The following is a 22,298-nucleotide window of genomic DNA, read 5'->3' on the forward strand; positions in this document are numbered from 1 at the left end:
CCGGCCAAAATGTGCAGACCCGTATATATACGGTCGGCGTCGCAACTTATGTTATGTTACCTATATTAATTGAAAAACAGTACGATGGGTACAAAATTCGATCTGCAATGCGATTCAATATTTACTATAATTATTTATCCACTATTTTTATTGAATTTTTAGTAATTTTTGCATTTTTTTTACATATTTATTGAAATTAAGGTCCAAATATGTATTTTCTTAGATAAAAAAAATTTATTTTTTTTGGTCGGTTTTTTTTTTTTTAAATTGTGCATTAAGGGGTTAATATATAAATATGTATTTGATATGATACAAAAATATGGAAGTATATATTAAATATATTTTTATATCTAAATATATTTATATATCTAAACATCGATCTATTTATATATCTAAATACATAAGTATGTATTTAATATAATACGAAAAAATATGAAAATATATATCGAATATATATTTTCATAGTATGTCTACATACTTTGTTAATTTTTGAATGAAACGATTTCATATGTCTTATTTTTAATAACTATAAAGTTGACTTTACCCATTATCATTAATCTGTGAAGCTTTGTCCATAATTCGCCAAACATCAGGAGGCGTGCGTCAAGTATTTAATCCTGTTACAAACAGTTTTTAATCCACGCGTAAGTACTAAAATGAAATATTAAAAATCGTTATTCGCAAACATTGTTTTACGAAAGTGATCTTCGCGACGACGGATATATAACATTTTTGAACGAATGAATTCTATTGTACAACCATAAGTGTGCACAATTATCTATCAAAAATGTTCCGCAAACATGCATTAAACTTCGCATAAAACGTTCCCCAAAATTCGATCCGACGTTGTAATTAATTCTGTCGAATTTTAGTACCGCACTTCGCCAATTCTACGAACGCAACCTGTGAACATAACCTACACAAACAGGATCTATAAACGCAGCCAACAAACGCAACCTACAAACACGCCGATTGTTTATACAAATATCATGAAATATCAGATGTAATGAACGATGTTATTGTTAGAGTAATTGAAAATCGAACTCGTAACAAGCCGGTTGCAATGCATTCGCGTCGGAATAATTTGGAACGGCTAGAACAACAACGGAAGAAATGCTCGTCGACGTGCTGACGTCGTGACGCAGATGCCAATTAAACGTTGCGCGAAAGGTTGCTATTAATACAAATAAATTGTGTCCGGTTTTGCAACGTGTTCGGTTGCAATCAGCATCGAATCGAACCGAGCCCTTGCGCAGTTGTCCCCCCCCCCCCCCCCTCCGGCGCTTGCAATAAAACCACGCGATTTGTTATATAACGACGAATATTTTTCCGAGTGCACGGTTTCATATGAGATCAGAGGAAGTCAAACATTCGGCGAAAACAAATGTTCCGGCCCATTGATCACTCGAGAAAAATGTTCAATGAATTTGACCTGGATTTTTCCGGCGATTGCGAGCAGAGTGCGTTATCACTTCTGGTTCGATGATATCAATTTCGCTTTTTTGGTGGAACACGCACACACCGCGCACGCGCACGCACACACCGCCGTCGATCTACCCCCTGGTCCCGAATCTACAGAAATAGTCAACGCTGACGTTTCCGCTTAATGTAGCCGAAGCTTCAAGTATAAAGTATTCGTTTACGCGACGGTTGTATCAAAATTGTCAGCGGTGGCAAACGAAATTTTCGAAATTTTCGAGATTTCCCTTCCGGCTTCCGGTCTTGTTCGTTCCCGATCACCAGAGGCCGCAGATTTCACGCGTTCGCGTCGCTTGCCAATAAATGAAACACGATAAAATGTGCTCCGGTGAAATATAACAATGCGTTCCTATGGAATTTCAGCCCCGGACAATGAAATAAACGACTTCCAATCGTGAAAACGTACACCGTTCGTTTAAACTGATAGACTGCGAGTTTGACGCGTTTGTGACAGAAAATGTGTCAATTCAAACGTTCTATTGTATTATGCTCGACTCACAAAAATGATTAGGAAAAAAAATAATCGATGTCTAGCTGGCCCCTGCATAAATATCAGCGGTCCACTGATCGATGATCGTTTTAAACGCATTTCAATCGAGGGAGAATTGATAAGATTTTTATTCAACTGTGAACTTGTCGAAAAATTGAAGCAATATAATTTATAATATTTATAATATTTATATTATTTATATTATTTATATTATCTCTATATTATCTATATTATTTATAATATTTATAATATTTAGGTTATTTATAATATTTATATTATTTATATTATCTATATTATCTATATTATTTATATTATTTATATTATTTATAATATTTATAATATTTATATTATTTCTGTTATCTATATTATTTATATTATTTATAATATTTATAATATTTATATTATTTATATTATCTATATTATTTATATTATATTTATAATATTTATAATATTTATAATATTTATGATATTTATAATATCTATAATATTTATAATATTTATAATATTTATAATATTCATGATATTTATAACATTATATTTATAATATTTCTTTGAACGAAACACGCGTACTCTAAAAGGCGTGTTTTATTTTTTAGTTATTTCCAATTCACTATGCTGAAGAATTGGACGGTTCTGTTTTCGAGGGTAAGAATATAACAAAGTACTCACCGCATGTGTAGACAACCCTCAGATAGGTCTTGCTGTCGGGGCTGCAGGGTTCACCGAACGTCGAACTGTTTGCTACCACGGTGCAACGGCGTTTTCCATGGCATAATGTCATCACGGTCTCCGTGGCGTATGATGCTATGCACGCTGCGAACAAAGAGACTCGATCTATACGCTGTGTACATACCTGTTTACGGTGCCAGGATAAAAATGGCTTTTCGTTTAGCTGGGAATCATATAGATGGTTTGCCGATCGAAAACTGATTGCCAGTATAGCGGCCGACTGTAACTACTTTATCAGCGGATGATTGAGTGGTCAGCGTTAACAATTTGCGACTAATCAGTCAACGTGTCTCGTGAATTCTGCATTCATTGATCACGCACGTGATCGGGCAAACTGTAATTAACTATCATGATTTGTATTTATTTCTTAGAAAATTAAGCTGGTCCATTAAAATATGTTTTTCTTTCTTACAAAATTAGGCTAGTCCATTAAAATCTGTTTTTCTTTCTTAACAAATTAAGCTAGTCTGTTAAGATCTATTTTCCTTTTTTAATAAATTAAGCTGGTCTATTAAAATATGTTTCTCTTTCTTACAAAAAATTAAGCTTGTCTATTAAGATCTATTTTCCTTTTTTAATAAATTAAGCTGGTCCATTAAAATATGTTTTTCTTTCTTACAAAAAATTAAGCTTGTCTATTAAAATCTATTTTTCTTTCTTAACAAATTAAGCTAGTCTATTAAGATCTATTTTTCTTTTTTAATAAATTAAAATGGTCTATTAAAATATGTTTCTCTTTCTTACACAAAATTAAGCTTGTCTATTAAAATCTATTTTCCTTTCTTAACAAATTAAGCTAGTCTATTAAGATCTATTTTCCTTTTTTAATAAATTAAGCTGGTCTATTAAAATATGTTTCTCTTTCTTACAAAAAATTAAGCTAGTCTATTAAAATCTATTTTTCTTTCTTAATAAATGAAGCCAATCCATTAAAATTTAATTTTCTTTCGTAGAAAATTTGGTAATATAAATTTATATTTCTTCCTTACAAAATTAAGCTATCCTATTAAAATTTATTTATTTATTTTCGTAGAAGGCATCTTTCTTAGAAAATTAGGATAACCAAAGTTTATTTTTCTCCCGTAAGAAATTCTGTGGATCTACCGTTATTTCTTTTTTAGAAAATCCAGCAAATGTGTTATCCACTTTTCTCTCTGACCAAAGCTTTCATTCGAGTCTAAAATATACCTTCAAATTAATTTAGTACCGCGAAATCGTTGCGGTTTTAAAGGGAAATGAATTTTCTCTGATTCTGCCTTCCAGAACTGCGAAGTGTATCAGATGCACAGACCAGCGGGTTCCTTTGTGCAATGGACGAGCAAAACTGAGCGATACGTCACACGATAAATGAACATGCCAGTCTTTGAACTGGCTTGAGCTGATTGGTAGCTACGAAGTGACCTCAACTGACCTATATAATTTTTAAATTTCTAAAATATTTCATACCAGCATGTGTAAATACGTATGGAAAAACGTAGAAAGCAATTGTTTGCAAGAATAAGTCGATTTGATATTAAATTACAAAAATAAGGAATGATATTAATAATAATTAATAAAATATATTTAATAAAATAAGTATTATATAATATTTAATGAATAATGATAGTTAAAGAAATAATCTGTAATATTTAATAAAATAAATATTATATAATACTTAATAAATAATAATATTATATAATATTTAGTAAATAACAATATTATATAATATTTAATAAATGATAATATTCTATAATATTTAATAAATAATAATATTTACAAAAATAGTCTGTAATATTTAATAAAATAATTTGAAAAAGCTATATACGTAAATATTTGATAGCGCGTATAAAAATATCTCAGAATTGTCATTAAAATTGTATACAAGGAAAGAAAATCGATTGACGAACACATTTCTAACCGATGAAGCTGCCGAATGAAATATAAAAAGCATTTTTAATAAAATGCTGACCGTCCGCTTTAACATCAATTTTCTTGGAAACAATTCGAAAAAGTAGGAGAACACCTTCAGATTATCATTTCTGAATATATCCGAACGTAGAAGTTGAATAGTTAAGAAGATTTGTGGAAAAGATTCTCCATAGAGAGCAAATAAATGAAGCTTTTTGTAAGAAGCGATACGTGGCGAATGGTATTTCAATGTTTTCGAGGATGTCGTGCTCACGAGGATACCGTCACGAAAAGGTTCATCGTGACCCGAGAAAGAACTGCTAAAAATTCCAACGACCCGGATCGATCGACACGACTACCGTGGATAAGAGAGAATTTCTGTTGACAGTCGTCTCGCTCTCGTGACGACACTACCGCGAACTTGTGTACAGGGTGTCACAAAATTATGGTACTTCCGGGAACCGAGGAGTTCCCGAGGTTATTTGAAGGAATTTTTTTCTTAGCGAAAATGCAATGTGTGGCTTTGTTCACGAGTTATTAACGAGAAACGCTGACCAATCAGAGGCAAGCTCGCTCAGCGCTAGGCGGCCAACGAGCGGACGAAGCACAGTTCCGCTGATTGGCGCAGCCGCCTCGCACCAGCTGATCTCGCCTCTTATTGGTCACGGTTTTTTGTTAATAACTCGTAAACAAAGTCGCGGAGTGCATTTTCGCTGAGGAGAAAGTTATTTGAAATAACCTCAGGAACCCCTCATTTCCTGGAAGTACCATAATTTTGGGACAACATGCTTCAGGAGTAATCTATATAATCTAATAATAATAATAATAATAATAATGATGATATATATATAATTCTCCTTATTTATTAGATTAATAGATTATATATATATATATATATATATATATATATATATATATATATATATATATCATTATTATTATTCATTATGTCATTATGTATATTATTATTATATCATTATGTTTATATATATAATCTACTAATCTAATAAATAACGTAGACTCTGGCTAAACTTCAATTGCAAATATTCGGCGATCGCGATCTTAATTTTCCCGGAGTTTCGAACGAGAGAATTGTATTGTACATTTTTATCTTGTTCTGGAAAAAGAGGATGTACTGTCCCTTGTGGACTACACCAGCTGTGTTTACTCAGGTTACAGTCAAGTGCACTAGACAAATATTCGAACACGATTTCCTCGAGAACGAGTGCTGGAATGGAAGAAGTTCATTCGACACTTCAAACTTCTTTTTCTCCCATAAAATCATTTCTTCGCCGTAATTGATCTTCGCTATAATTGTTCGTGTATCCTGATTTGTATCGCAAACAACTTTAACTTTAATCACTAAAGATTTATTTTTACAAACCGTGAAAAAAATAACCTCATATTTACTCTCTAAACTGTAAATAACGATTAGAAATAAAGAAGTATAATTTGATTAAACAAATTACAGAAACGTATTCACCAAGGTTTCGATCGTTGTATACTTTCGTTCTGTCGCATAAGTACAAAAATTGATCTATTCGATAAATTCCAAATAAACATAATTGAAAGTAACGTTTAATGATTCTGAAATTAATGAATGACTCGCAGTGGATGAATCCTGAATCGAAGAAGATCAAGGATATTTAACCCGAGAAAGATAACCTACGTCGCAGAGGCGCCTGCGAAGACTGTTGATTTTTGTTAATTTTTCATAGAGGTCTAGTGATTTAAGTTTAAAATTACTTAAAATATAAAAAAATATAATATAAATGCATTTTATTTTGACAATAATGCCAAACCTTTAAAATGACTAGATTAACTTAAATAAATATCCATTGTTAGTATAAAATTGACGCCTTAGAAAAGCATGCGCCTCTGAAGCGTATGGTTATCTTTTACGTACGTTGTCATATGGTTATCTTTCTAGGGTTAAGAGAGAATATTCGGTCGAAAGTAATGGCGTCACACTGGGCGCCCTTTGTTTCCAGCGGAGAAGACGTTTCTAGGACGGAAGGTTAAAGAGAAAACACCTCGGTCTATAAAATCGTGAAATTTACTTACTTTCCTCCTTGACGCCGCGCGGCTGCGGACACTGGAGTGATTCGTGTTCCGTTCTGCCGAACGACGCGCTGAAAATGGCGACCCTTTGTCCGGGATAGCAGACAAGATTGATCACGTCATTCTCGCAGGCAACCTTACTCCTGAACTCATCTGGAACGAGGAGGAAATCTTTCATAAATTTTCGCCGTTCCCTTTTTCTTTTATTTTTTTTTACTTTTACCGCCGCGTTAAACGTAATTACGTCTTCGAGTTTCGACTGTAACGACGACTACGACTCGTTTTTTCCATTAGCGTCACCGATTCGTCAAGGAGAATCGCGGTCGATCGCGAAGTATTCGACAGTCGTAGTCAATACTTGGCTCGGCCTGGAAATTCTGTTTGCCGAACGATGCCACGCAAACGGAATTTACTAGCGAATTTAAATCTCGGCGAGAACGGACCGTCTAATGAACGAACTCGGATCGGTTCGCGAGATGTGGGAAATCTTGGGAAGTCTTGGAAAATCTTGGGAATAATTGTATCCAAAAATACGATTTCTTTTACAGGACCTTGTAGTTGATAGGTTGTTCTAAATTATGGGTTATTAATCAGTTAATAATATTATATTTTTTAATTAGATTAGTTGATTTAAATTATATTTAATAATTAGATTAGTTAATTTAAATTATATTTATTAATTATACTAGTTAATTTAAATTATATTTATTAATTATATTAGTCAATTTAAATTATATTTAATAATTATATTTATTAATTATATTAGTTCATTGTATTACAATTCATGAGTTATTATAGTTGATATGGTTAAAATCATGATTAAAAGGAGATCTCTTAAAAATAGAAGTAAAATAGAGTAACATATCAATGTAATTATAATTATAACAGCGGAAGTAACATTTGTTTACCAACACGAGTATTGTTTGCTGAGCACATCTATTGTTAAGATAATTTATAGTGAAATTCATTTGACTGTATCATTTATTTCACGCGTTTCTTTTTCGTAACATTTTGATATTTATACAAAGATTGCGTTTTTTAGACTTAAGTCAAAACTTTCGAAAATATAGCTCACGCCACTATGATTCTAATTCACTCGTATCCTAGTGAATATTGGCCATAATTATCACTAAACTGTGGGCAGAACGAGTTCGTAACAAAAATGAATACATGAAACACAAAGCTGTATTAAATCTATCAGATCTAATTCTATTCTTATCAGATTTAATTCTACCCAATCTATCACATCTAATTCCATTAAATCTATCAGATCCAATTTTATTAAATCAATTAGATCAAATTGTATTAGAACCAACATAATTTTCAACGAAAATTGCTAATCAAACATTTACATCCATCTACTTTCTGCAAATAACTAGCGCACAATTTCCGAGATCGCGTATAAAATATACAAAAATCGTGCTGTCCGTCGCGTGAAAAATAAATGCAAACGATTGACGGTTCCCGTTTGTTTAATAAAGTACATTCCTGGCGGAATTGGTCGAACGAGTTCGAGCGGCATCAATTCGGAAACAGACGCGGTCACGTTCCGTGGGAATGTCTTCGTCGGAGTAAAATGGTCTCGTTACTGTTCACGGTGACCAGGAGTTTCAACGAACCTAACTGAATCGGGCGTCCCTACCAGATGCCGATAATGCGTTTTTGCGATCGGGATCGTCGTGTCCTCGCATCGCGATTCTTGCCGCGGCAGCGATGGCCGCCGGCATTCCTCGGATTTTCACCTGTTCTTGCCGGAGGTCGACGCACGGGTTACACATTCAACTAAATTCCGCCACGAAATACAGGTTCCGAACGGTATCGGGAACCTCGCGGCACGTCATTCTACCGACGGATTAAATTTATCGCGCATTGTGTATCGTAAATGCGCAGCTCCGAGCGCTGCGGCCGCGAGCTCGCCGGATCGCAGATTCTACGCGCTCGCGTCGCCAAAAAACGTGGCTCGCGAACCGGCGAATTCGCTTTTTCGATGTCTGCCGTTTCATTCTCCATCGATTATTCTCACTTAAAAGCAACAACCCAATTGAATGATAGCTAGGCGTTAAATAAAATAACTATTGACTGAAACTTCATTTTTTTGGATCGCAGATTCTACGCGCTCGCGTCGCCAAAAAACGTGGCTCGCGAACCGGCGAATTCGCTTTTTCGATGTCTGCCGTTTCATTCTCCATCGATTATTCTCACTTAAAAGCAACAACCCAATTGAATGATAGCTAGGTGTTAAATAAAATAACCGTCGACTGAAACTTCATTTTTTTTGGATCGCAGATTCTATGCGCTCGCGTCGCCAAAAAACGTGGCTCGCGAATCGACGAATTCACTTTTCGATGTCTGTCGTTTCATTCTCCATCGATTATTCGCGAAGGAATTTTGATTCCGCTCACTTAAAAGCAACAACCTAATTAAATGATAGCTAGGTGTTAAATAAAATAACCATCAACTGAAACTTCATTTTTTTGGATCGCAGATTCTACAGGTCGCGTCATCTATGCGCAAAAAACGTGGCTCGCGAACCGGCGAATTCATTTTTTCGATGTCTGTCGTTTCATTTTCCATCGACTCTTCGCGAATGAATTTTGATTCCGCTTACTTAAAAGCAACAACCTAATTGAATGATAGCTAGGTGTTAAATAAAATAACCGTCGACTGAAACTTCATTTTTTTTGGATCGCAGATTCTACGCATCGCATCGCCTCTTCATTTTACATCGACTCTTCGCGAATGAATTTTGATTCCGCTCTCTTGAAAGCCACGCAATTAATAGAACCGAATGAAAACTAAGTGTCATAGAATTACCAACGATCGAAACTTCATTCGTGTAACAATTTAACCCGCCGCGTTATACCCATGTGCGATGAACGGAATTATGCGTGCACAGATTTTAAAATGGACGCTATTCTATTACATTTCTCAAATTCTATCGAGATCCGCAAAACGTAAGAACGTTAAAATAACAATTCATGCCGTACAATTTCGTTTTTCAATTTGAATTTGATTCTATCAGATACGTTGATTTCATTAAAATAATTAAAAGCGACTGACGCGTGACGCTTTATAAGCTATAATTTATCATTATTTATTTATTTATTTATTTATTGTAAGTATAATTTATCTGAACTTGTTAGAAATGTCTCGTTAAAAATTGTTTCTTAGGAAATATTCTTCACGGTTCCGACAGTTTGAGAATAAAAAATGTAAGACCGATCATTTTGACCGACACAAGGTACGTGTACGTATTACTGCGGACGCTCCAAATACTGCGGTATTTTATAAAAGCAATAAAATCTAACAGTTTTAACAATTCGGATGCTTCGCGAGGCGCGTTGATCGGAAACTTCGCAAACCGATGCGACAATTTATGGCAACGAGTATAATAATCTGCCTCGACGTCGTCGAATCGCTATCATGAGCAGTAATTACAGCGAGTTCGGTTAACTATCGAGGACGATGATACGGTGAAATAATAAGGCGGATAAATCGCGTGTATAATCTGGAAAAATAGAGCCACGCGGTTCGGTGTGGATTTTCGATAAAGCGTGTAATTGAATCATAAATAAGATGATTATCTCGGCTGCTCGAAATGCAAAACGTTTTCCTGCGTACGGTGTTTGACAAAACTCCGCATTCTGCATACTGATCGTTAGTTACGTATTCTGGCCGCATCCGCCACTAGCCACTGTATCGAGATTACGATAAGAGTCCATAAATTTCCTGCACAAAGTACGTAGTAGCTTGCGTCATTAATTACGGTGTCAAAAATCTGTCACAGTCGCTACATTTTAAGCGGCTTATATCGCTACTATTTCTTCCTTTTGCATATTTGCCGCGCCGGATCCGATAATGCGATCCGAAAAACCGGCGGATGCGTTAAATAAAATCTGCTTTCCAACCTTATTAACCTGCAAATTACAAATTATTAGGGTAATCCGTTTTTCTTTCAATGAAATCAACAATATCGCGTATTCTTTAACGCTTCGCTGCCGATTGGTGAAGCGACACTAAAAATTGCTATGCTATTTTTCTTTTCTTTTCATAAGAATAGCAATCGTATAATAAAAAAATCGTATAAATAAAGCTAATAGCATAATAGCATAATAGCATAATGAGACGAAGATCGATGTTCCCGCTAGCATACATTTCAATCATTCGATACAATGTTCAATTATACTATAAAAAGAATTCGAACCTGTTTGCTTATAAAAGAGTCCTATTTTTTTAACAATTTATGGAACCCAAATTTTAATAATGTGAATATACTTTGAAATATGTTAGCGTTACGATGTTAACGTGACGGTGTGTTTTCACGTGTATAAAATTTATAATTATACTATAATTATAATAATTATATATTTAAAAGTATATTCACATTATTAAAATTTGGGTTCCATAAATTCTTAAAAAAATAGAACTCTTTCATAAGCAAGCAGGTTCGAATTCTCTACGAATCGAATAAATACCATCACACTAAATGGAAATACCGTAGCTCGAAGCAAAGGGTTAAGCATTATCTCGACATATTTTTATATTTCTAATGTTACGAAAGATGCGCTGTTGCACTGTGGTTTCGGCGAAGAAGAATCTTGCAAATTTGTGAAACACGGTAGAATCGATCGAAACGCGGGTGCAAAGAATTCCGAAAACTCGGATTCTCGTCGGCCAGCGATATTATCTTCCGGCATCTCGAGCCGGCCGTGCAATTTCCATTCGTTCCGAGGACGCCCGCGCTTTCACGGTCGGTCTCATATTTTCGGAGCACCCTATATAGACGGAGCGGTTGTTTTACGGGTGCCGGAGATGGTTTCCTCGCGGGTCATTCCCTGTGCCCCGGCCGCCTCCTTTCAACTTCGAACGCGAGCCCTTGTCCTTTTTACGTGATACAAACCGCCCGCGCCGACGCGCCTCGTAAGTCACCAAGTGCACTTATACTCGAGACAAAGTGTTATGTCTTCCTTTATTGAGTTGCCGATTTACGGCAGCTTCTCGGTCGCGGCGTTTCGAAAGTTCTACGCGCGGCCACGGCAACGCCCCCGGAACGGGTTTCAAGAAAAATTACGGAGCCGAAAGGCTCGCTCTCTCTCTCTCTCTCTCTCTCTCTCGTATTCCCTTCGAGGGACTGCGACATTGAGACGTTCGAGGGTCCAGGACGAGCCATCAACTCTCGCGGACTCGTTAATTTCTGTTTACCCGGACGACCAATTGTAATTGGGAGGGTTAAACAGACAGAAAAGTTACAGGCGTCGGACAGCGGCAGGGCAAAGGAGCCAATTACCGCGGCCGCTATCAAAAACAACTTCGCGAATTTAACGCTAAACCTACCGAGCACTAAAAGCGACGAATTTCTGTTGCTCCGTAAGAACGATCAAGCCGAATCTATTTAAATTTCACATGATTTTTATTATAACGAATGGTACGACGGACTGTGAAATTCATTCAGTGATTTACTGTGAAAAAGTGTTTATAATTTCAGCAATTTTGAAATACAAAATGTAAAACCGGTGATTCTGACCGGCTTGGTAGATACAGTGTTAATTGATTTTTCTTAAGAACTGAAAGATAAATTGCAAAGTTTCTTTCATTGTTATGAATTTTCTCAAGAAACATATCTGAAATCTTCTTTGAATATTAGGAGAAAGAGCAAAAATATCCTGGAGCCAGTTTCTGTGCGCCTATGGCCTACGGAGATCAGTTACCGTGTCTCAATTACTGTGCTCTCTCTCTCTCTCTCTCTCTCTCTCTCTCTCTCTCTCTCTCTCTCTCTCTCTCTCTCTCTCTCTCTCTCTCTCTCTCTGAATGTGCACCGAGCCACAATAACAGTGCACAATAAAAATTCAACGCTTAACGTACTTTCATAAATTTTATATTCTATAATAACTATAGTACGCGTAGTTAGACTGCGGATTTTATGCGTTTAGAGCACAAATGGACGAACGAAACATAGAGCGGCGAAGAAGTCAGAAGAATTTCAAAATACTGTCGCATTGCTTTCGCTGTGTTAACATCGCTAGAAGAAGAAATTCATTTTTATCCAGCTTTTATTTCATACGATCGATGAGATACACTATTTATATCAATATTGTAAATATCAGCGGCCTGATAATTAACTACAGTAATGTCTCCCTAACTGACGCTCGGATTGTGCACAAAAATGGACAATTTCGGAAGAGGAGATACGATTGTTCGAGCCTTGCAGCTCGTTTTCTAGACGCTTCGATCGGAAGTTATTGTACAAAATCGCGTCGTAACGCGTGAGCGAGTACAGCAATGTCTCTCTAATTGACGCTTGGATTGTGCACAAAAATGAACAATTCTGGAACAGGAGATAGGATTATTGGAGCCTTGTAGCTCGTTTTCTAAATGCTTCGTTCGGAAGTTATCGTACAAAATCGCGCCGTAACGCGTGAGCGAGTACAATAATGTCTCCCTAATTGACGCTCGGATTGTGCACAAAAATGGACAATTTTGGAACAGGAGATAGGATTATTGGAGCCTTGTAGCTTGTCTTTTTATAGTTGTTGACAATTCGTGACTATAAAAACGAACCGCAAGGCTCGAACAATCGTATCTTCTCTCCCCAAATTGTCCATTTTCGTGGGCAATCTGAGCGTCAATTACACAGACATTACTGTACTCTGCTATCTATCTCTCGTCTCTCTAATTGACGCTTGGATTGTGCACAAGAATGGACAATTTTGGAAGCGGAGATACGATTGTTCGAGCCTTGCAGCTCGTTTCCATAGTTGTTGACAATCGATAACCATAAAAAACGTGCCACAAGGCTCGAACAATCGTATCTCCTCTTTCAAAATTGTCCATTTTCGTGGGCAATCTGAGCGTCAATTAGAGAGACATTACTGTACTCTGCTATCTCCTCCTTATTTCAGCGATAACGCTAAAATAATTTCGAATACGATGAACGGCTTACCCAGCCCCTTCCGTGCTCCGATCGGATTCCCAGAAAAATTGCGTAATTGCTACGACTAGTTCTGATATCGGAGCTCGGTTCGCCTGTTTCCATAATTAATCGCCTTGTCGTCAATTCTTTCAACGGTTCAGTGGCTCGGCAGGAATTGTTCGAGCTAGAATTTCATCTGTGAAATGTGCTCCTTGAGATAGAATATGCGCAGTGCCTCGACGTGTGCGAATCAATAAAACATTGGGAACAAAGTCGATACTCGTATCCCGATTTCCATTGTTCCCGCGCTAAACAGTCTGTCGATTCTTTGCGTCGTTGTTGTTCACGGCGCGACAAATCGCGCGAATATTTCGGAAAATCTAGGCAGGAAAATGAGGAGACGCAATGTCGAGCAGTGATTTATCGGACGACGATTGAAACTGCTGGTGCGAATCCAAAGAATCGCGGATTTTATCGCGCAACCTACCTTTAAATAATTTTACGAATACGTGAATCTACGCGGCGTTATAAAAATATTTGGGGCAAGTGTAGGTATTACTGCGGTTTCTCGATGACGGCGATTTCGTTGACAGAGAAAATGCAACCTTTTACGCCGATAAATTGACAACTCGAGCTGTATATATTATTCTTTAACTTGAATATTTCTTTTTCTCCAAATATTGGATCTCTGAGAGCACGAATTTCATTAGAAAGTGTAATGTAAAGAAACCATACGTGTGCATGTATTACCGCGATTATGTATCTATTACTGCGAGCCAAATACTGCGGACGTCGCGATTACTGCATGTCGAGGTGACATAACCCATTTTCCTTGAAATGTACACACACACACAGCTACGATTTCTAGGATCAAGATATTCTCACTGTAGCACTTTACAAATTAGACACCGCAGTAATGCATGCACATAGTAAAGAAACTCTGCGCCAAATACTGTGTTAGTCAATAATATTTTTACATTACAATATACAATTTTATATTACATTTTACATTACATGCCTTTCGAATCGCAGCGTTTACAGCTGCCATAATTCACAGTTGTTCATAAGACCCGACGTTTTCATATGCTTCCGAATATTAGAAATCAATAAACGAATTAAAACTGCGATTGCTGTTACTTGCGTGCCATAAATCGTCAATATTAAACGCATAAAAGATTACGAAATTTATTTATAGAAGATTATAAAATGTTAGAATTTATTACTTTTATAAAACGACGCAGTATTTGGGGCAGGCGCAGTAATACCCGCACTATCCCTGTACTCTCGTATTTTGGAGGATTCGCGAATCACTGCAGTCGCGAAACAAAGGCTATCGAAGCGTGAAAACAGTCAAAATTCATAAAGTCGAGAATACTTTCGGACAGAGAGACAGAGAGAGTGAAAAGAAAGAGAGAGAGAGTTAGAGAGAGAGAGAGAGAGAGAGAGGAGAGAGAGAAAGAGAGTGGAAAGAGAGAGAGAGGCGAGAGAGAGAAAGAGAGTGAAGAGAGGGAGAGTGGAGCGAGAGAGAGAGAATGTGGAGAGAGGGAGAGAGTGGTGAGTGAAGCGAGAGAGAGAGAATTTGGAGAGAGGGAGAGAGTGGAGAGAGAGAGAGAGAGTGGAGCGAGGGAGAGTGGAGCGAGAGAGAGTGGAGAGAGAGGGAGAGAGAGTGTGGAGAGAGGGAGAGAGAAAGAGAGAGAAAGAGAGAGAAAGAGAGAGAAAGAGAGAGAAAGAGAGCGGCTATCGGATTTCCGCGAAACGACGAAACTCCGCGGGAATCGTTTGCCGGTTATCGAAACGCAAATCGGCGGGGAGGCCAGCGACGTCTCGACGATCGTGTAGGACCGTTTAAAAGTCGTAGCCAAGTTTTTGCGAAATCTCGGTCCGGCGGGAGCTCGCCGAGCGAAATTCTGGTAAAGGGAAAAAAGCGATCCCGCACGATAGGGGACGCGCGCGGTGGCACACGAAATCCCGGAGAGGTCCGGGACCGACGGTTCACAAAGCTAAAGCGAGTCCGTCGAGCATGTAGCAACGAGGCCCATCAAAGCCAGGAGTGTGAATGGCTCGTGAAATTCCGCTGGAGGGCGGAACCGCCATCGGGAAGTTCCTTATCGAGCAATGCTCCGAGCGAGACGTCCAGTCTGAAGCTTTAATTGGCAAGAAGATCTGGAAAAAAAAGGCGCGCTGGAACGGGTATAAGAGGTAATTCTCTCGACGCCAAGCACGCTCGACCACTCGAAGCGACAATGGACCCGGGGCTCGGAGCTTTTCCAGCAGACGGCTGCCTCTTCGATTGACCCACTTTCCACGGAATCTTCAGTTTTCGCGTACGCCACCAGCCGGAGAGAACGTCTATAACCGGCATTCCCTTGTCGGCGCACGCCGGAAACACGAACGAAACAGAGGGATGATAGAATACGTGCGTGCCTACCCCTTTTTAGTCGATACGGTTACGCGAGAGACGCCTTTTATAAGCCCAGATTGCTTGTTATGCCCGTTTCCAACGCGTCCCGTAAAACGGCGTATCGTTTCGTTCTCGTCTCTCTCTCTCTCTCTCTCTCTCTCTCTCTCTCTCTCCCTCTCTCTCTCTGGCTCGCGGAACTTCGCGTTGCGCTTCTCGATACGTCGGTCAGCCGACCATACAATGCAAAATCGACGCGACAACTGTTCGTTTGGACTGTTTCAATAATAGCCGATCCTCCGACATACAGCGGCGACGATAATTATAGAATCGAAGTAACTTTCACATTTTTAGCGAGTTCAGTTTCAATGAGAACTTAAAGCTAGGTTTACGAAACCCGTCACAAAATGTATGTTTAACTGTATGTTTAACTGTATGTTCACTGTATGTTTAATTTTGCAATTGCTCAGATTGTAGAGATAAATTTATGAGCTGTTTATTCGATATTACGTGGCAAATATTATAATAACGCTCGTTGAAGATCGGAATAAATGTATCATTGTTTGCTTTTATAAACTAATACGAAGCAGCTGCTTTCAATGCTTCGTAAATCTAGTGTTTACAGACATTATATTTGTGTATATTGTATATTAAAAAATGAAGAGAAAATATGAATATACGAATAAAGTTTTTTTTTGGTTTTCGTTTAGATATCGGCAAAAATGTAAAAGTTATTTCGAGTGTATAATCGAATGTACAATTATTATTATAATATATTTTATTATAATGTTAATATATTTATATTTATAATATGTTTTATTATAATAATCTTTAATATATAATTATTATTATTATTATTCACAGCACTGTGTGTGGTCTATTCTAGATGATACACCCTGTATACACGAAAAGGATACCGCGAATGGAAGAAAAATGCATGGCTGGTTTGCAAAATTCCGTTCCGGAGATTTCTCTTTGTAGAATAAGCTGCGTGACAGGCTCCAAATGTCAGTGGCTAACAACGTCTCGAGAGTATTTGCTTTCGAAGAATGATGACTGACGGAATTTTTAGGTCGTCGTTTTTACGAAATCTTTTGTGAATGATGTTCGCTGCGCGGCATAATGTGCACGCTGAATTACGGCGATTAATTATATTAGTATTTTGCACTAGATTCGAATTTTGAAACTTTCAAGTTACTCGAAAGTGTAAAGGACAAGATTAGGGGATGAGGGTGGACGAAAAATCGTAATTATTTGCTATTAAGAATAAATAAAAAGAAATTGGATATTTTTGGAGTCGAAAAATACGGTTTTGAATTATTCTGTAGTGCGAAGAACTAGATGAGGGGGTAAGGGAGGACTATAGGTAGTCTAATATAGCTAGGCTAACTATAGTTAGCAATTAATAGGTAATTAATTGCTAACAACAATGAATAAAAAGAATTGGGTATTTTCGGAGTCGAAAAATGCGATTTTGAATTATTCTGTAGTGTGAAGAACTAGATGAGGGGGTAAGGGAGGACTATAGGTAGTCTAATATAGCTAGGCTAACTATAGTTAGCAATTAATAGGTAATTAATTGCTAACAACAATGAATAAAAAAAATTGGGTATTTTCGGAGTCGAAAAATACGATTTTGAATTATTCTGTAGTGTGAAGAACTAGATGAGGGGGTAAGGGAGGACTATAGGTAGTCTAATATAGCTAGGCTAACTATAGTTAGCAATTAATAGGTAATTAATTGCTAACAACAATGAATAAAAAGAATTGGGTATTTTCGGAGTCGAAAAATGCGATTTTGAATTATTCTGTAGTGTGAAAAACAAGATTAGGGGGCGAGGGTGGATGACAAATCGTGATTATTTGCTATTGAGAATAATTGAAAAAAAAATTGAATATTTCTGGAGTCGAAAAATGCGGTTGTGAATTATTCCGTAGTGTTAAGAACAAGATTAGATTGTGAGGATGGACGATAAATCGTAATTACTTGCTACTACGAATAAATAAGAAAAAATTGGATAATTTTTAGTCGAAAGAAGTAAATAGTTGCAAATTATTTCATGGCGGGAAGAGCGAGACTAAGGGTGTGGATGGAATAAAGGGGCAGGAAGCCGCAGTAATTCAGAGCGCAATGCATCAACGCGACGATTACATATTATACGTGTCACGTCGTGTCAAAGCCAGCCGACACCTCACGTGTCGCCCGCAAATTCATTCGGCAACGCACGTGCCACTTATTGCGCTGCCATGCGATAAGCCAAACATGTTTCGTCCGACTGATTCATTTTTCTTTTAAACGAGCCGCTCAAGTATCTCGGCCGTGCCGTGTCTTCTTCTCGTATTCCGGTCAACGAAATGCAAAAACTTCGGTGTACACCGTAGACCACCGAGGTTTGCGCAGACATAACTCTCCATTCTATGCAACCCGCGGGCCGAGATACAAATTTGCTCGCGTCTACGTTTCTACGGAGAAAACGAGTCGAAACGAATTCAGAAAACGAGTCGACCGTTCAGAATGTTTTCGAATCAAATGTAGAATAATTATAATGATATTAATTTTATTAATGATAATACTATATTATAATAATATATATAATAATATATAATATTTAATGATATTACCAAAATTCGCAATGTTACTTCCGAGTTCGTTGAACGTGATTTATTTTACCGTAGACTTCGCTGAGCAAATTCTTTTATAATTTATTTATTTAAATTGATGAAATATAAAGCGTAACTTGAGATTTAGATAAAATTTAAATAAATGAACGTCTACGGTAGCAGAAATGAATTCAAATTCTGTTTGCCTCGCATGTTACATTCTATTCCATTACTTTCTCAGTCTAATTGGATTTATTCTTATTATTATTATCATTATTACTGTTATTATTATTACTAATATTGTTGTTACACCGCTTATTATTGTTAATGGTATATTGTACACTAACGTCATTCCATTATTATCATATCGAACATCCAAAAATCTTCTGCAAGCCATGATTTCATCCTTCAAATCAACCCTCAAACTCTGCCTCATCCTAGACCACTGTCCTTGCCGCACTATAAGTAAGAACCTATACAGAGTGTTCCATAATTATGTTGACACCCGGGAAAGGATGATTCCTGAGGTGATTTGAAGTAACTTTTTCCTTAGCGAAAATGCAATCCGGGGCTTCGTTTACGAGTTATTAACGAAAAACTCTGACCAATGAGAGGCGAGCTCGGCTGGCGCGAGGCGGCCGAGCCATCGGCGCCAGCGGTCGAGCGGTCGAATCCCAGCTCAGCTGGCGCGAGGCGGCCGAGCCAACGGCGCCAGCGGTCAGGCCGTCGAATTCCAGCTCCGCCGATTGGCTCGGCCGCCTCGCGCCAGCCAAGCTCGCCTCTCAATGGTCAGCGTTTTTCGTTAATAACTCGTAAACGAAACCGCGGATTGCATTTTCGCTAAGGAAAAAGTTACTTCGAATGACCCGAAGAATCACTTATTTCGGGGTGTTAATCATGAGAAAATTAATATTCGCGAATTAAATAAATAATATAAAATATAAATAATATAAAACATAAATAAACATAAAACATAAATAAACATAAAACATAAATAAACATAAATTTTCGCTAAGGAAAAAGTAACTTCAAATGACCTGAGGAATCAACCGCTTGATTTAAAAAACGCGCACCATTTCAGATCCCTTCAAAACGTGTGCCTACTCCGTCCTTATTCGCATCATCGACACGCTCAGAAATCATTATTATAAATAAAAGGAGTCTCGCTAAATTCTCTGATTGGAACAAGAACCCTCGCATTTCTTGGCGAAACTCTCCCGTTGTGTTGTGGCAACATAACCTCGAAAATTACAAGAGCAAACGAAATATGAAGCGAGGCTGTACGGCAGTTCGTAATTTTCTGGAATCTTTGTCCTATAGAAAGCTCCGCAACCTACTAATTCTTGTAACGGAGGGCCGGCGGGTGGTAAAATATTGACCAAAAAAAAAAAAAAAATGAATGAGTTCCATTTTTGCCGGAGCATTCCAATTTTCCAGGCGGAACAACATGTATTGTAGCGATTCCTGTGTCCAAGCCTTTAATGAACTTTCCGTATAACTTGCCGCCGTTTCGCAACAATAAATGTGGATGTTTGCGAAAGCGTTCGACGCGGCGCGGCGCACGCGCGCGCGTGTACATACGCGCACACAGAACGGCGCTGTAAATATTGGAATTGCAGAAACGTCAGCGTCGAATTTTCAAAGACGAAAACCGCGTACGCGAAAAAGTTCGAAACAAAGAAAAAAAGAAAGTTCGTTTCGTTCCGCATTGCGACGAAATAGTCGAACGATTTTCGCGGCGCTGTCACGATATGAAAAATTATTATATATTCCGTTGGCGCGATAGTTTCTCCGGGATCGTGTTTAAATATGGGCCGAGCGGTAGCAGAAATATTCTTGCTCCCGTGCCACGCATCCAGCATTTCCCGAGGTTTTAGTTGCTATATAAATATTTCTCTCCCCAATCGCCGAGCTTCCCGCGGAGAGTTTGCTCTCCGCTTTAATCGCGAAGACACGAGTTTCCTCCGCGCTATCCGTAGCTACTTTGCCTTTTGTCGAAAATTTTAATCCTGCCGGAAGTAGAATTTTATGCAGGACCAGACGGAGAACTTCGGGGGCCGGCTTTTAACATAGAACAGACCGTGGTTATTACAGAACTACGCTTTGTAACGGAGCCGGCGACACGGAAACGTAAAAATTCGTCCGCTCGTCCCCGGAAATTAAAGCCGCGGGTAATCGGCCGCGGCTATCGATGAAATTATGCGAACCCCCGTCGACCTAATCGCGACACTTTCGACTTCGATATTTCCGAGTCGTTCCATCAATAACCGAATTCTAAATCGCTCCCATTCGCTCGTCGATATTACAGAATTTCCCGGCCAACGCGGATGAATAATTTCAAAGAAATCTGAAAAATTAATCTGAATAATTTGGGGTCACCGCGGTGTTTCCGAATCATTTCTTAATAAATTCGTAACCGAATTTGCACTCGCATGATTTCAGAGCCGTACAATATTTCGCGAGAGCCAACGTTTCCGCTTCTTTCGCTATTTTCATTTAATTTCTGTTTGCGTCGAACGCAATTAAACCGTCCGCTCCGGTCCGATGCACGGGCTTTTTTCGTCGCCGGCGTTTAATGATTAACCTAATTGTCGCATGATTAAAGTTAATGGCAATCATTCGCCGTCCAGCTGGCACGAGGCGGCCGAAAACACTTCTGTCCGGCGTCGTTTATTTAATTAAACGGCGATTCAGGGTGTCGAGTGCGCGCTGACATTAATCCGGCGAAAGCAATTTACACGCTTACAGCACGCAACGCGGATTTCCGTTCGCGCGTGTGTATGTATGTATGTATGCACGCGCGCGCGCGCGTGTCGCATCGATCCGCGCGAATCCAGCTTCCGATTGAAGATCGCGATCGATTTAATCGCGCTCCGTCCAGGCCCGCCATTAATCGGATACCGTTTCACCGTCTTGTTTTTTCTCTACGCGTAGCACAATTTCGCTCTGTGTCTTTTTACCTGCAACATTCTGCCGCTTTCAGAACAATGTTGCAGCCGAGTTTAATGTCCGAGATAAACTGTGCGCGCTTCTTTCGTTCGCGGTATTTTCCGAAATTCGCGCGTCTGTTTTCAATAACCGCGGTTTTCTCGGATCGTTAAGCGCTTTGGAAATAAATAGAAAGCCCGATAACGATGGAATAACATTTTCTAGACGCTTCGTTCGGAAGTTATCGTATAAAATCGCGTCGTCACGCGTAAGCGAGTACAATAATGTCTCCCTAACAGATTGTGCAGAAAAATGGACAATTTTGGAAGAGGAGATACGATTGTTCGAGCCTCGCAGCTCGTTTTCTAGACGCTTCGTTTGGAAGTTATTGTACAAAATCGCATAGTAACGCGTAAGCGAGTACAATAATGTCTCCCTAATTGACGCTCGGATTGTGCACAAAAATGGACAATTTTGAAAGAGGAGACACGATTGTTCGAGCCTTGCAGCTCGTTTTCTAGACACTTCGTTCGGAAGTTATTGTATGAAATCGCGTCGTAATGCGTGAGCGAGTACAGTAATGTCTCTCTAATTGACGCTCGGATTGCGCACAAAAAGGGACAATTCTGGAACAGGAGATAGAATTATTGGAGCCTTGTAGCTTGTCTTTTTATAGTTGTTGACAATTCGTGACTATAAAAACGAACCGCAAGGCTCAAATAATCGTATCTCCTCTTCCCAAATTGTCCATTTCCGTGAACAATCTGAGCGTCAATTACACAGACATTACTGTACTCTGCTATCTATCTCTCGTC

The 22,298-nt window shown here is 38.3% G+C and overlaps 1 protein-coding gene across 4 annotated transcripts in view; it reads right to left on the reverse strand.

Annotated features, from left to right (window-relative positions):
* The window catches only part of LOC117229102 (uncharacterized), a 568,421-nt gene that overhangs the window by 133,402 nt on the left and 412,721 nt on the right, over positions 1-22,298 (reverse strand). For all 4 annotated transcript variants that reach the window (XM_033485265.2, XM_033485264.2, XM_076523851.1 and 1 more), the window contains exons 4-5: positions 6,650-6,799; positions 2,639-2,782 (exon numbers count right to left, since the gene is read on the reverse strand). In XM_033485265.2, the coding sequence (XP_033341156.2) occupies positions 2,639-2,782; positions 6,650-6,799 (294 nt within the window). The remainder of the gene's footprint in view (positions 1-2,638; positions 2,783-6,649; positions 6,800-22,298) is intronic.

Source organism: Megalopta genalis, chromosome 7, assembly GCF_051020955.1.
Source record: "Megalopta genalis isolate 19385.01 chromosome 7, iyMegGena1_principal, whole genome shotgun sequence".
In the NCBI taxonomy this organism is placed as follows: domain Eukaryota; kingdom Metazoa; phylum Arthropoda; class Insecta; order Hymenoptera; family Halictidae; genus Megalopta; species Megalopta genalis.